Source organism: Stegostoma tigrinum, chromosome 5, assembly GCF_030684315.1.
Source record: "Stegostoma tigrinum isolate sSteTig4 chromosome 5, sSteTig4.hap1, whole genome shotgun sequence".
Taxonomy (NCBI): Eukaryota; Metazoa; Chordata; class Chondrichthyes; order Orectolobiformes; family Stegostomatidae; genus Stegostoma; species Stegostoma tigrinum.
This window is the reverse complement of record NC_081358.1, coordinates 9,198,181-9,213,576: the sequence shown is the minus strand read 5'-3', so window position 1 is coordinate 9,213,576 and position 15,396 is coordinate 9,198,181. Positions and strand designations below refer to the sequence as shown.

The 15,396-nt window shown below is 39.7% G+C and overlaps 1 protein-coding gene across 4 annotated transcripts in view; it reads right to left on the bottom strand.

Annotated features, from left to right (window-relative positions):
- The window catches only part of LOC125451846 (transcriptional activator GLI3-like), a 390,661-nt gene that overhangs the window by 45,012 nt on the left and 330,253 nt on the right, over positions 1 to 15,396 (bottom strand). For all 4 annotated transcript variants that reach the window (XM_048529496.2, XM_048529497.2, XM_059645818.1 and 1 more), the window contains 2 exons: positions 15,227 to 15,340; positions 11,730 to 11,870 (listed from right to left, as the gene is read on the bottom strand). In XM_048529496.2, the coding sequence (XP_048385453.2) occupies positions 11,730 to 11,870; positions 15,227 to 15,340 (255 nt within the window). The remainder of the gene's footprint in view (positions 1 to 11,729; positions 11,871 to 15,226; positions 15,341 to 15,396) is intronic.

Below are 15,396 nucleotides of genomic sequence, written 5' to 3'. Positions count from 1 at the left end.
AACCAGATGCGATATTCAGAAATGGAAAACACTTGCATTACATATTAGACCCATGGTGGAAGACTCTGTCCAGGGGGCAATAGGAGATTAGGAGCGGTCATGAAAGGATTTAAAATATCTGCACCGGCCAACATTTTTTCTTTTAAATTTAATACTTTTAAAATGAAATAATTCAAAATTGGTTTGGCGAATTTTCAAGATTGAGCCAAAAATCCTTTGATTCAACAGGAACTTTTAAATGGGAATTGTTATATACTGGAAAAGAAGAAACTTGCAGGGCTATGGAGACAGAGCAAAGGAAATGAGTTTAATTGTACAGCTTTTTTAAAGAGCCAACACAATAGGCAAATGATAACAAAGTGTGGAGCTGGATGAACACAGCAGGCCAAGCAGCATCTCAGGAGCACAAAAGCTGACGTTTCGGGCCTAGACCCTTCATCCCCTGGAAGAGGCTTCGCAGTGGGGTTGAAATTGTATCAGTGACAATGGGAACTGCAGATGCTGGAGAATCCAAGATAATAAAGTGTGGAGCTGGATGAAGGGTCTAGGCCCAAAACGTCAGCTTTTGTGCTCCTGAGATGCTCCTTGGCCTGCTTTGTTCATCCAGCTCCACACTTTGTTATCTTGGATTCTCCAGCATCTGCAGTTCCCATTATCACTGATACAATAGGCAAATGTCTGCTTCTCAGTTGTATAAGAACATAAGAAATAGTTGTAGCAGTCAGACACATAGCCCCTCAAAATTGTTCTAGCATACAAAATAACGATAATCAATCTTCTGACTCAACTGTCCCACCTGCTCCCCCACCCCTTGATTCACTGAGAGATCAATGAAATTCTAGCCCATGCTTGAACATATTCCATATTGGACCATCCACAACACTCTAGAATAGAACACCTCAAAATTTCGCAGCCCCTTAAATGATGAGATTTCTCCTCACCCCATCTCAAATGATTGACCCTTCATCTTGGGGCATGTTCTGGATTCTCCAATACCCACTATCTGTCTACTCTAACAAGCCCCTTCAGAATCATATACATTTAAGTTAGGTTACCTCTCAATTTCCTAAGCTCAGCCCATTATGTCTGTGCCAGCTATCTGTCTGAGTAACTCTGCCAATTCCACTCCTGTTACTTCCCACATTTGATGCAGCCTCCACAGCCTTTAGCTATGCATTCTTTACATGGAGCCACTTCTGTGTAAAAAGCGCTTTCTCATGTTGCTGTTATTTCTTTTACCAATCAGTTACAAAAGGTGTCCCCTGGCTTTTGATCCTTCCACCAACTGGATGAGTTCTTCCTATCTACTCTGTCCAAAACCCTCATGATTTTGAATGCTTCAATGAAATCCTCTGTCAACATGCTCTTCTCTCAGGAGAACAATCTCAGCTTCTCCAATCCATCCATGTAACTCTCATCTCTGGACTTCTTGCGATTTTTTTTTTTCTGACCCCTAGTTAAAGCCTTCGTATCCTCCCTGAAGTGTGGTGCCCTGTACTGGATTCAATTCTACAGTTGACACCAAGCAAATATCTCATGGAAAATCATTGTCCGTTTGTATGACATGGGTGAAATTTTACTACATTTTTCTGAAGAGTGAGGGCAAGTGTAATAGGTGGTGACCAATGCTTCTCCATGTCAATCAGCTCATTTAGAATAGAGCAAAGAAGAGTGTCTGACTCTATCATTGACCTCAATTCTGGTACGTGGGGCGCTTACTATTTTTTAGTCAGCTAATTCTCTGAAAACTGGGTGAGTTATCTCACTGGTGCAGGTGGTCTGCTGGTGTCCATCAAACACTCACCAATTAATGCACCACTTTACAGGTATTAATTGGGGGTGAATCAAGAAAGTCAGCCACTGATCTTCTCATTGACCTCTTAATTGCTGAGGACGTGAAAAGCACGATTTACTCTCCAGGGCCAACTTGCCCCATTTTGCTTTCTCATCTCCTCTTTTGCCACCTCCAGAGAGGGAAAGATTGCAGCTGTGGTTTCTACTGATAAAGCCCAGAATTACATACTACTCCATTCTGTTCACTAACCAAAACAGAAATTGCTGGAGAAACTCAAATGACTCTGGCAGCATCTGTGGAGAGAGAGAGAATGTTAAAGTTTTGAGTCCAGTTAACCTTCTTCAGAACTGTTTCATTAACACTATATGCTCTCACGTCAAAAAATGCAAGGAAATGGTGCTGGTTTTCACCGGTGACTATCTATGTCCAGAATTATTTGCATAGGTAAACATGACAGTGACAGTACTGGGCAATTACCACTTACTATGAAGGTGGTTGCACTCTGACTTTTTCATGTTCTTCCGGCTGGGTCTTCCTGTTCCAGCTGCATTAGCAATGCTTCAGTGCAGCTTTAACCATGGTGAGCAATGGTAGAGAGGTGCAGCACAAAGCCCCCACAGCTTTTACATCAGCAGGTTGTGATTGAAGATCTCCAAACGTTTTTGGTCCGTTATTGAGTGAGCTTGTGAGGGTTTGTCAGGTCAGTGGCAGGAGGGACATACGCAGGGAGATGAGTGGGGTTGGAGCACTGGGCAGTTGGGTCAATGGGGGTTCCAACAGATAGGAAATTTAGTCAACGAGGAGATGGTGAGCAGTAGACTCAATGGTGGGTTGGGGTGAAGTCAGAATTGGAGGGTGTGGACGTGTATGGAGGTCAGTAAGTGAGGTATGGATGGAGTGAATAAGTTAATGCTGTTAATTGATGATTTATACTAGAGATTAAACAACCTAACAATTCAGGAGAGGGTGTGTCCAGTAAGTAACATGTATGTAACCCCAGTCTCTATGTTGACTGAGACATTGCCTCTCACTGCCACTTCTTTTTAAACTGATTCAACTCACCTTTTGTTGCTCCATGCTCATCATAGGACACTATTATCATAGGAAACCTAGATGAACCTTGACTGTCCTACTTCTAAGGAAAATATATCCTTCATTAGAAATGGTAGTTGAAACAATGGACAGTGCCAGAGGTGTGACCTCACCAAAGCCTTGCAAAATTGTAGCAAGATTTCTTTAGTATTCCATGCCAAAGCCATTTCCTTCCTAATTCACTGAGGAACCAGCATGTTAACTTTGTAGTCCCTGTACCAATACACACAACTGTCTCTGAAAATGAAAATTTAAATATTTCACACCTTTTAAAACATTCTGCTGTTTTATTCTCAATGCTTAAATCAATAATCCCATACTTCCTCTTATCTGCCACCTATTTTTCCTACTTAATTAACCTGTTGCTAGCTCTTTGGGCTCTCCTGTGTAGTCCTCACTGCTAACATTTTCACCTCATTTTGTAATGTCAGTCAACTTGGACGCATTATCCTTGATAACAAAGTGTGGAGCTGGATGAACACAGCAGGCCAAGCAGCATCTTAGGAGCCAAAAGCTGACGGGCCTAGACCCTTCATCCCAAAAGCTTTGTTATCTTTGTTATCACGGATTCTCTAGCATCTGTAGTTCCCATTATCTCTGATACATATTATCCTTCACTTCCTTTTTTTTATGTCATTAAAATCAAGGGTAAGTAGAGCTAATGATTAGCTGACGTCCAAGTACTGATCCTTGTGACATTCCAATATCTACAGTCAACCAAAATTCATAATTCCCATTTATTCCTGCAGGCGATTGCCTGTAGATTAATCAATCCTCCAAAGACATGGATGTATTATCTCCAACTCAATGAGCTCCTGCCTTATGTATTAACATTCTGACTAGCAACTTGTCAATTGGTTTTTGATCTAATGAATGCAATAAAATGAGGTTATAGGTGCTGTGGTATTTAACTAAGATTGCCAAGTGCAGGTGGGCGGTTTCCTCATAAAGCAAGAAAACCATAGTATCCCCTTACATGGTCCAAGTGATCATGTTCTCAGTATCCACTGTGATTGATGCCCTTGTAAAGCCTACTCAATGGAGGGAAAGAAAATGAAAGCTCTTCAGTATTCTGGATTTGATTCCCTGCTCTACACTGAATGAACTGACCTCAGCTGTAGTAGCACAATAAAATCCAGGGGGCTACTGAATTTCCATTGTATCAATTACAGAGAAGGCCATCATTGATTGTTTTCTTTGATCATTCGTCATTTGTATACACTTTCTGTACCCCAACATACTCACTTCTGTAAACAAGACAGAAATTGCTGGAAAAGCTCATGAAGTCTGGCAGCATCTGTGAAGGAAGAAACAGAGTTAACATTTTGGTCCGGTGACCCTTCCTCAGAACCCTTCCGTTCTGAGGAGGGGTCACCGGACCAAAATGTTAACTCTGTTTCTTCCTTCCGTTCTGAGGAGGGGTCACCAGACTCAAAATGTTAACTCCTTATTCCTTCACAGATGCTGCCAGGCCTGCTGAGCTTTTCCAGCAATTTCTGTTTTGTTTCCTGATTTACAGCGTCCACAGTTCTTTCGTTTTTTATTTTGTACTCACTTCTATAGAGTGCTTGGAAAATAACTGCCAATCAATTAATTTACAACTCCATCACTTTTCCACCCCCTACAGTTCTAAAGATGAGTCAGGCTGGACTTGAAATATAAACTCTGCTGCTCCATCCACGTATGCTTTCAGACCTACCGAGTTTTTCCAAGAGCATTCTGTTTTTACAATAGGAAGAGGTCATTTAGCCCACTCCTTTCAAGGTATCGTACATGGTCATAACTCCACCTAATCAATTAAAATTACTATCTTTTTTCATATAATTAATTGAAGATAGTCTGATTACATCACACCATAAAAAATTCATAATTGTTCTTGTCCTGGATTACAAAATATTTGTACAATAGGATTCCTGGGTAATTATGGTGCAGAAAACATGAAGTTATTAAAAATGGATATGTTGTATATTTACAATGGAAGCAAAGTGTAATATTCAATGCCTGAGGAACACAAAGAGACACATGCTTCAAAACGTCAATAAGAGAACATTCATTGAAAACTAGTACGTATGGAACTTGAAGATCAATTTGCCTCAACAGTATTTGTGTTGTATTCATCATAGGAACAGATTTAACGTTCAGGCTTAGAAACTAAGCAATCATTCCATCTTCAAGAGATGAATTTTAAGAGGAAAAGGGCCGTCAAAATATTCTGTATAAGTAGATGTTGCAAATTACCTTGAAAAAAAGCTGTGAACGGTGCCTGTTTGTGATACAATTACACCTTTCTTGGTGAGGTTAGGAAGGCTTAGGTGCAGCTGTAACACATAAAAATGCACTGGCACATCAGTGCTCTTCATCCATAGATTTTGAGACAGCAATAGTTACACAGACAGGATCAGGGTGACACATTTCTGTCTGCACTGGGAGGACAAAGTGACTAGAACAGGTGACATGAAATATTGTGGAAGGTTTTGATGCATGAGTGTGGCTAGGGAAGAATGATGTCCACTATTGTTTTGTGATTATGGTTGCTTGTGATTATGGATCACACCCTGCCCTAATAACAAGATTTAGTTAATCAATAATTTTCATGCTGAATAGACAGCCCTTTCCTAGAAAATCGACAAGTATGCACTGATAGCACAGCAAATGTTATTAATCTTTACCCTACCAGTCTATCTGCCAACTATTGTAAAGGCACAATAAGATAGGTTTAGCAGTTTAAAATGCCCAGGTATTTCAGAAGAGGCACAGGGACTACCCCAACAGCCTGACTGAGTTTATGATAATCACAAAGAGACTTCATATTAAGCAATTTCACAAATCAGTCAGACCTGGATTACTACTTACCTCTCAATGTTCTCAATTAAAGGCTAATAAATCAGACATTTCTTTCAGATGTCAATCGCTAAAGTGCTTTACTTGGAAATGCAGCATCTGCGTTTCACCAAAGGCTTTTTTCATCACAAGCTATGATACTAAGGAAAGATAAGCAGAATAATCCTTGCTGATCAAAAAAAATCTGCATTATACCAATTAAAGTCCCTGCCAGGAGCCAAATGGAACAGCACTCAGACTGCACTGCTGTTTATCTCGCCTGAACACAAGGAAGCAGAATGGGTGAGAGCTTTCTTTCATTTTCAACTGACAACTTTTATCTTATTGCACTGGATATAGGATCTCGGTAGTTTCTGGGACATGGAACTTGCAAGTGTAGCTGCATTGGTTTTGTAAATATTCTTTCAAGAGCAATGTCGCCATCCAAACTAAAATGTAAGCCTAGAACCAAACGGAAAACACTTACTGACCCTCAAGTGACCACTGTCTTTATGAAACATAAACAAACTAACTGCTCATCCAAATGGGATTTGTAATCTAGCTTCTCAGTCAGATGAGTCAACAGTCCAAGTGCCTTCAACAAAACCTCAAGTGAATAAATATAAACCAGTACTTGATATTCTAAGTTATCAAAAAATACTTCTCATACAAAATAGGAGGCTTTGTGTTTCAATCCCTGGTCTATTTCCTGGGGATGATCTTTGTTCAGCTAGCTGTGAGCATACAATAGCTAGCCTCAGCACAGAACATAAACGTCATCTTTTACTGCTGATTAATTTGCAGTCACTCCAGAGAGAGCAACTTACAGTGAGAAAGGCTTGATTTACCTCATTGGTTGACCAGGTTCCTGATGTTAAGTATTCAGGCTAGTGTTCAAAAGCACAAGTTACTGAAAGGTGGCCTACACCTGAGAAGCTGCTCCCAGCAAGGAATGGAGTGCCTTTGAAATTGCAGCCAACAGGGAAGCATTTCTCATTTTCTAATTGGCCCATCTATCCACTAAGTTCTGTTCAATTAGGTTCTGTACTATGGATAAATGTGACAACTGAAATGTTTTCCATCACCCAATTCATGCACTGTCAGGTAACTAAAAGCCCTTCCCCAGTGACCTGCAGAAGTTGCCCCTGCTTGAAAAAGGGGCTTTACTCAATTGCAAGTCACAGTGAACTAAGCTACCCTGTTTTACATCATTTGGGGCAGGAAGACCTGGCAAAAAAAAATGAGTCCACTCATGCTCAAATAATCTGCCAGGTTACTTCAGTGCTGCAATTAGCTCTGCAAGAGAGTTGGTAACACTCAAAAATGACAAATTAAGTGCTGTGATACTGGAGTTTAGCGGTAGGTTATGAGGACAGGTTGAAAATAATTGGCTTGCATTCCCTTATGTACTTGAGACTGAAAAAGAGATTTTTAAAACATTTTGATACACTAGATCCAGGAGAACTATTTCCTTACTGGAAAAATCAAAAATGAAGGAACACATTCCATTAATAGGTGTTTCCAGGGAAATTGCTCTCACACAATGAGAAGTGAAACCTGGAATTCTCATCTAAAAGCAGCAAAGACTGGGCAATTGAACTTCTGAGACTGAAGTCAAGTGAGTTTTCTTTACTAACTGTATCAAAAGATTAGAAGCGGTAAGGCAGATAAATAGAGTTGAGGCACAGATCAACCATAATCTAACTGAATGGGAGGGCACTTTTGAACAGCTGAATGGCCTACTCCTGAACATAATATCAAAATAAGATCTTGCTTTGAGCAGTTTAGGCAAACATACAAGTGCATCCTATGTGGCAATTAAGCAAGCAGCAAAATAACATAGTTCCTCTTTTGTAATGTTCATGAAGTACAAGAATGAGAGTAGGCTTACGCTGGAAAAAATGTAATAATTTGAAGGGCGTCTCATTGCAAGCAGTCTAAAAGGCAGCAGCCACCAGTCCTAAAAAGATATCAGGATTGATTGATCAAAAACCTGGTTTAAAAAAAAGGAAAATCTAAATGGTGGGAAGGAAATGCAGAAGCAAAGGATTTCCAGAATATGGGATCCTAGGAATCTGAAGACATGATCACTAATGATGAGGGTGAAAAGATGGGGAGGCATGAAAGAATTTAGGTTAACCATAAGGAGATGTTTTAGGATTAGCTAGGTAAATGTGACAGTAGGGGAAATCAGCTTAGTGACTGTGGTGTAGTGTGGACATTGGGGATTGTCAGTCAGAAACACAGATTACATGCCCAACACAGCAGAACAGATTAAAAGTACTTATTGCTTTGGTTTACACATGGATAATGATCACTTAAGATGCAAAGCACTACCAGTATCTCAGTATCCATCAATGCATTTGAGAAAACAAGAGAAAAGATAATCTAATCACTATGCTATCCAGTGCGCCACCCAATGCATCGTACTAAGTTTTAAAAATACGATTAAACAGTGCCATTGGTAGCCGATCCCTCAAAGGTTTTCACTCTGATTTTGACAAACCTGATGACAAAAATAAGCATACTAACAATGCCAGTCAAAAATTACAATCAAATAAGTAAAACCTGACCAACAGCCATTATTATAACACAATAATGGGAAAATAAAAAGACAGTAACATGAAAATAAAATGACAGAGGGGACCAAGTAAATTATAATAGCAGGCTGCATAGCAATTAACTAGAAAACATATTGAAACAACATGTGCAGAGGAAGTCAGATATAGTGGAAAAGGGAGAGAAGTGTAGAATTGAAAGGAAGTGGTTGACCAAAAATGAAAATATGATTTACGTGGTATAAAAAGGGACAAATGTTATAAGATTTGTTTCAATGAAGATCACACTAATAATCTTCAAAAACTGACACTGAAGGAACTTCAATAGGACAAGCTGGATCTATCTAAAGCCAGCCACTCCTTACAGCATTCCAACAGAGATTGTACAGAATGGTGGTGGTGAGTACTGGAAATGTGGTGTAACAATGACTTTACAATATCTGCCCAGTTTAGTTATGCATTCTGATGCAGAGCATTGTAACAAACTGTGATTACTACAAAGCATTATTGCAAAAATAAAACAAAGTTAGATATTCTATCTAAGCTCCATAACACTTGAAAATCATATTTAAATTTTCATTATTCGTACCTCCCCACTTCCCTCCCACCCTCACCTACAAATAGATAATGTGTTAACTTGCCAAAATATCTGATTGAATGAGCTTTATTTCACTGAGTCAGAGCAAGGAGAAAGCCCTCCAGCTGCTCATATGGATTTTTTCAACAGAAGTTAAAACACCGACATGGCTTTTATTAAAACCTTAAGTAGTCAGCCCACCATTTAATAATATAAAGCAACAAAAGTTTCCCTCTCACAGTTTTGATGTGAATGAGTCTATTCTGGTATGCAACCATAGGAGGAATTCTCGTGCTGCCACCAATGTTTGTGATTTAACTAATGTGAAACATGTGTGGCCTCTGCACTGTGGTTCAATGACTTTGACATTCCAACAGAGTAGTTTAAGAGGTGCAATAGTTAGGGCAAAAGTTGTCAGGATTGTTGAAAACCTTTCACAAAGACCTTGAAATGTCGTCAACAGTCCCATTCCAAAAAAAAAGGATATCAATTATAGATAGTGACGAAGTTACCTGACTGCTGGAACTGTCAACTACTAGATGGACAGCTAAGAACATCCACAACATTTTCTATTAACTCAAAGGTAAAGCTTTATAAGCACAAACAGAAAAAAAGAACTTTGGAAGGTCATGCTTGCGGTTACAGAAACTGCCTACACATAACTTGAACCATCCACACTCTACGGAGAGCTGACCCCTCACTTATGCAGCTAACACAAACATTTCCAATCTATTTTGCCATATAATGCAGCAAATACAACAGGGCTGTTGTTCTGCCAGATTTCTATGACAGTAAAAAAAAGCCTTGAACAAAATACATTTTGAGAGTTCGACAAATATGTCTCTCTGATCAGAAAAGATAGTCTAATTGGCATTAATGATCCCAAGGCAATTGACTAGTTAAAACCAAATGCAAGTTAAAGCATGGTGTCCAGGCTGCAGTTCCTTTATGTTCCACAGTAAAAGACAGATCTAACCCAATGCTGCTCATGTCACAAAACATTCAACTAGCCAAGCCACATAAGGCTCTTTTCATCATTCCCCTCGCTCTTCCCAAAGGTATCAACAATTTTATCAGCTAATTTTAAAAAGTGCTTGTTTTTCTCCCGTAGCTCAATAAAATACCTATTGTTCTAATGTGGGCCTTGACAGAGGGAGAGTCTGGATGAGAGACAGAGATACACATTGGGTGGGTAAAGAGACAGGTAAATAGAAAGGAAAAGAGAGAAGTAACTGACAAAAAAATAGACAATGCTGTGGTGGGATGAAGAAAATCAAACATAGAGCTACTAAATAATCAGTTTGGGTTTGGAAATGCAATAGAGGAAAGCAAAGTTGCAGATTGGATAGTAGTTAATACGGATAAGAGTTTTTTTTGTGAAAGAGAGTGACAACAATTACTTTGAAAGTGATAGTGACTGCCTGACCAAAGAAAATATTTGCAATTTTAGCTAGCTTGGAAGCTGGAAAAGAGAGAGATAGAATTAACATTTTACGTCTGGTCTGGCACTTCTTTAGAACTGTTTCTCTCTGCACATACGCTGCCAGGCCTGCTGAGTTTCTCCAGCACTTTCTGTGTTTGTTTCTGGTTTCCAGTATCCACAGTATTTTGGTTGTATTATCCAGTTCAGGCCTGGGGCAGCTTTGGGGGCATTTGGAGGGGCTGGTTGATTTGGTGGTGACTAAGAAAAGGGGGGTGAACAACAGAATGAGATCTCAGTCTGGAGTGAAAAACAGGTCTATGGGGTTCTCCCACTTGCTACTGGATGAGGGTAAGCTCCACATTAGGTGCAGTTTTGCAATAGAATAGCTTTCGAAGAATCACCATCTCTGGCTGACTTGGAAAAGGGTAAAATCTGGCACTTGTGGATTTTTACCAACAGGAATTAATACTTCACAAACTTGGACGTGGTGAGAATACTTAGCGGAAAATATTATTTTTGAAATAAGCTAGTAGTCAATGATTATAATTAATTAAACTCATGACTGTCATACTTCTAAAAACACTCATTTCCTTCAACAATACAAAGAAATCAGTTACAAAATCAATCTGCCAGCTACCGCTTTTTATAGAAAATACAATACAAACAAAGTTTTTCATTTTCAGAACATCAATTTTTTAAATTAATGACTGTAAAACACAATGCCATAGAGATAGTTTAGGATCATGACACAAACTAACATTGTCAACACTGGGAAGAAAATACATGAACAAAACACAAATTAGTATCATGGCACAGGAAGGAAGCACATAGGCAACACAACATTGTACTGTTAGTCATTCGCAGCCAAAAACAATACCAGCCAGTTACTCAGGCACATACACAACACAACACAAACTCTCTCTCTCTCTGCTTGAATATGAGAGAGACTGCACATGCTCGTGTGGATCTATAGATGGAACCTGCAGAATCTAACCGTTCAGAATGCACAATACATTCACAAATGAGGGATTTATGTAATTAACAATTCTCTGGGTAGCAAGACTACAATTTTTGATTCAGTTATCTATTTAATGAAAGAATCGAGTAATCTTCTTTAACAACTAGGCTCATCTTAAAAGTTTACTGCTTCACTTAGAGAGACTTGCAAAGGGTTTGGTATTAGGTGAATAGGGTCACTATTTCTTTCCTGAAGAGATTCACCCTTTCAATTACACCGATCCAAAACACAAGCATCCTTTGTAGACTGTTTGACAGAGGGCTCCTTTTAGACTTCACATGTCTGAATTGGTCAAGCTTTGTAGCCATTTATTTCTGTTGAAGTAATAAAATGCTTTCTAGTTCACAGTGCCCCTGGCTAAGAAACTTGACACTTGAGGTTAAAGAACATGATCTCCACAACGCATGGTGCGCAATCACAAGCAGTCCTTGTCTGTTGTTACTTACATGGACTAGCTGTTCTTGCGTGTCAAATTCTCTCGCGCATCCTTCCCAATGGCAGTTTGTCTCATAAACCACTTCCGGCTCTTGCTTGCTTTCATCTTTGTCCATCTCATCTTTGACCAATGTTATTCCTTCTGGCTGTTCCTGTGGCAAAATAATCTGTGAGTTGCACAGTTTCAAAACTTCTGGTCAAGTACACAAAACTGTCAACTTTTGTAAAGTGTTCATACAGAGGACTCTTGTGGTTTGCACTGTACCTGGTTGGCTTTCATAGAAATTCGTTAGAGTGTTAATGGTTCAAGACTCAACAGTTACATTTTTGCCCAAGTCATAAGTTTACAAAGTCACAGTGTCATTATCACAAAGAAGGAAGACATTCAGCTTGGGCAGCACAGTGACTCAATGGTTAGCACTTCTGCCTCACAGCGCCAAGGACCCAGGTTCAATTCCAACCACACTGTTGTGTGGAGTTTGCACATTCTCCCTGTGTCTGTGTAGGTTTGCTCCGGTTTCCTCCCACAGTCCAAAGATGTGCAGGTTAAGTGGATTGGCTGAGGTAAAATTGCCCAGTGTTCAGGGGTCTGTAGATGAGGTGGGTAATAGGGGGATGGGTCAGGGTGGGGTGCTCCAAGGGTCGGGGTGGACCTGTTGGGCCAAAGGGCCTGTTTCCACACTGTAGGGATTCTACGGTTCAGCTCCTTAAGTCCATGCTGGCTTTCTGCACATACTGGGCCAAGCCACACCCCACAGATTGTTAATCTGAACAATGTGCACCAACTCAATGTAATACTGAGGGAACACTGCACTGACAGAGCCTAGAAATAATGGGAACTGCAGATGCTGGAGAATCCGAGATAACAAAGTGTGGAGCTGGATGAACACAGCAGGCCAAGCAGCATCTCAGGAGCACAAAAGATGACGTTTTGGGCCTAGACCCTTCATCAGAAAAGGAGAATGGGGAGAGGATTCTGAAAGAAATAGGGAGAGAGGGGGAGGCGGACCAAAGATGGATGGAGGAGATAGGCTCCACCTATCTCCTCCTCCATCCATCTTCGGTCTGCTCCCCCTCTCTCCCTATTTATTTCAGAATCCTCTCCCCACCCCCTTTTCTGATGAAGGGTCAAGGCCCGAAATGTCAGCTTTTGTGCTCCTGAGATGCTGCTTGGCCTGCTGTGTTCATCCACCTCCACACTTTGTTATCACTCACAGAGCTTACATCTTTTAGATGAGATATTAAACAAAAACTCCATCAGACCTTTTACGTGGAGACAGCACAATTCAATGAGAGGTAGGAGAGGATGCCCTAGCACTCTGGCCAATATTAACACTTCAAATCAATATTCATTAAAACAAAAACAGATTAATCAGTCATTATCACACTGCTGTCTACGGGACTTTGCGGCGTGCAAAATGACTGATGCATTCCCTACATTACAGTACTCTAAAAGAACTTTATTAACTGCAAAGCACTTTGGGACAAACTGTAGTTGTGAAATCGCTGTGTTAATGCAAGTTCTTTCCTTTAAGAAGAATTTGCATTGCACTTTTGATTCACATAGAATATTTAAATGCACATGGATGTGGTTCCCTTCCCATTATTCACCTCCGCATGTGAAAGTATGGCCTAGGATCAAGTCACAGTTAAATTTTCTGTTTGGATCTAGCCATGGGATATAGGCCTCAATTGTTGATTCAAAGAAACCATAAAATTTTCATCGCTTGATTTTCATTGCCATTAAAATCTATTTCTATGACCGGAGCTAATCAAGAGCATCAAGATCAATTGTACAAAATAAACATAAAAGAACTACAGATGCTGAAAATCTAGAACAGAAATGGAGAATGCTGGAGAACACAGCAGGTCTGGCAGCATCTATTGAGAGAAAAACAAAGTTAACGTTTCAAGTCCAGTGACCCTTCCTTCTGATGAAAGGGCACTGGAATTAAAATATTAACAAGGTTCTTCTCTCAAGAGACCTGCTGTGTTCCTCCTGCATTCTATGTTTTAGGGTCAAATGCGTACCTGTCAATTGCTACCAATTTTTTTTCAGGCATCTCTATTTCCAGAGTAAATTTCATCCTCTCGTCCACTAAATTGCATGCTTTCACACTGACTAAGGCAATTTTTTCCCATACACTTTGTGTATTGGGCCTTGAAGAGTTTTGCAATGAGGGCAGTTTCAGTTTTGTTGCACAAGTTTCTAAGATTATAATTGAGCAACACAAACTATGCAAGGTTATACTCCTTCATTTTCCTCAATCATAACTGCCAATGAATAAAAGTAAATCCAAAACCATCAAACATGTTTCATAAGAGGTACCACATATATTGGGATAAAACTTTGCCAAAACTTTAGTTGACGTGGGAAAATTGATTAATGTGTAGCGGTATGTAATGCTGATACATATTATAATGAGGAAGCTTTGTCTCTAAAATAAAACAGGAAGGTTCCAGAAGATGGTTTGTCGACTCAGCCAGAATTTCTAAATGTAAGCAAATTAATCTAAAAGAATGTACTTGAGGAGCTACTGATGTGATACATCCATGCAAAATCTCCCAACAATAGACTGAAGAAAAATAATTTTCAAAGGTTTCTCAATTAGGAAATGTATAAATGATGTACATAAACAACAACATTTGTTGTTAACACTTCTACAAAGCACTAGTTTTACATCAGAGCTCACTGTAGTTGAAGGATGCTGTTTACTACAGATACCAGTCTCAGGATAGAATCTGTACAGCATGATGTACAATCTCCAGATCCAAGATATAGTACCAGCTGTGCCTTACACAGAGCCTTGTTCCTCAGCTGGTTGGTTTTAATCTTAAGTGAGAATAAATGAAAGCGTCAGCTCTCTAACTGCATTAAACATATTTCACAATAGGATCACAAAATTCACAGATGGTTTTACATAGCTGTGGGGTGATTCAAAATATAGATTTTTTACCTGACTCTGGGTACAATACACCAGTTGTGAAGCCCATAGACAGGGGTGGGAGTGAAAAGTGAGGGGAAAATTTGCCAGAAAAGGCATGTCACCAAATAGCTTCCTACCATCGGGAGGCAGATCATTGACCTGATTCCCAAAAGTATACTGAAATTTTCCTTATGGCTCTCAGAGCAGAATTCCAAATAATATTACTGCTGTGGAAGGCAAAGCGGAAGCAGTGAATTAAAGGTGTACATAGGTGATTGCTGTTCTACTACTAGATACCCCTCCACTGAAACTCCATGTTAGACTTAACACAGAGGGTTTTATCTAGCTTTAATATGATATCGCCACAACACATATCCATGAAAGATATTTTTTGAAGTTGCACCCATAATTTTAAACACTATATTTAATTACCTTCACCTGAAAAGAAAACAAACAGAAGAAGGGCAAAACAGGTTCTGTAATTGGTCCCTCAGCAGTCTTGCAAATAGTGGCATATATTACAGAATGAGTCTGCCAGGAAGGGAAGAGTGAAGACTTATTAACTAAACCCACAGCCATACCTGTTCATTTCCAGCACCAGGGCTTGGCAGTTCCTCATCAGGTTTAATTTTTGAGCGTTTATTTTGCATTGGATCACCTGTGCTAGTCACTGCAGACTCACTGGTAGGTTTACTCTAAAAGATAGAAAAGACGTATTTTGAAGGATAATTTAAAACACAACAAGCTCAAA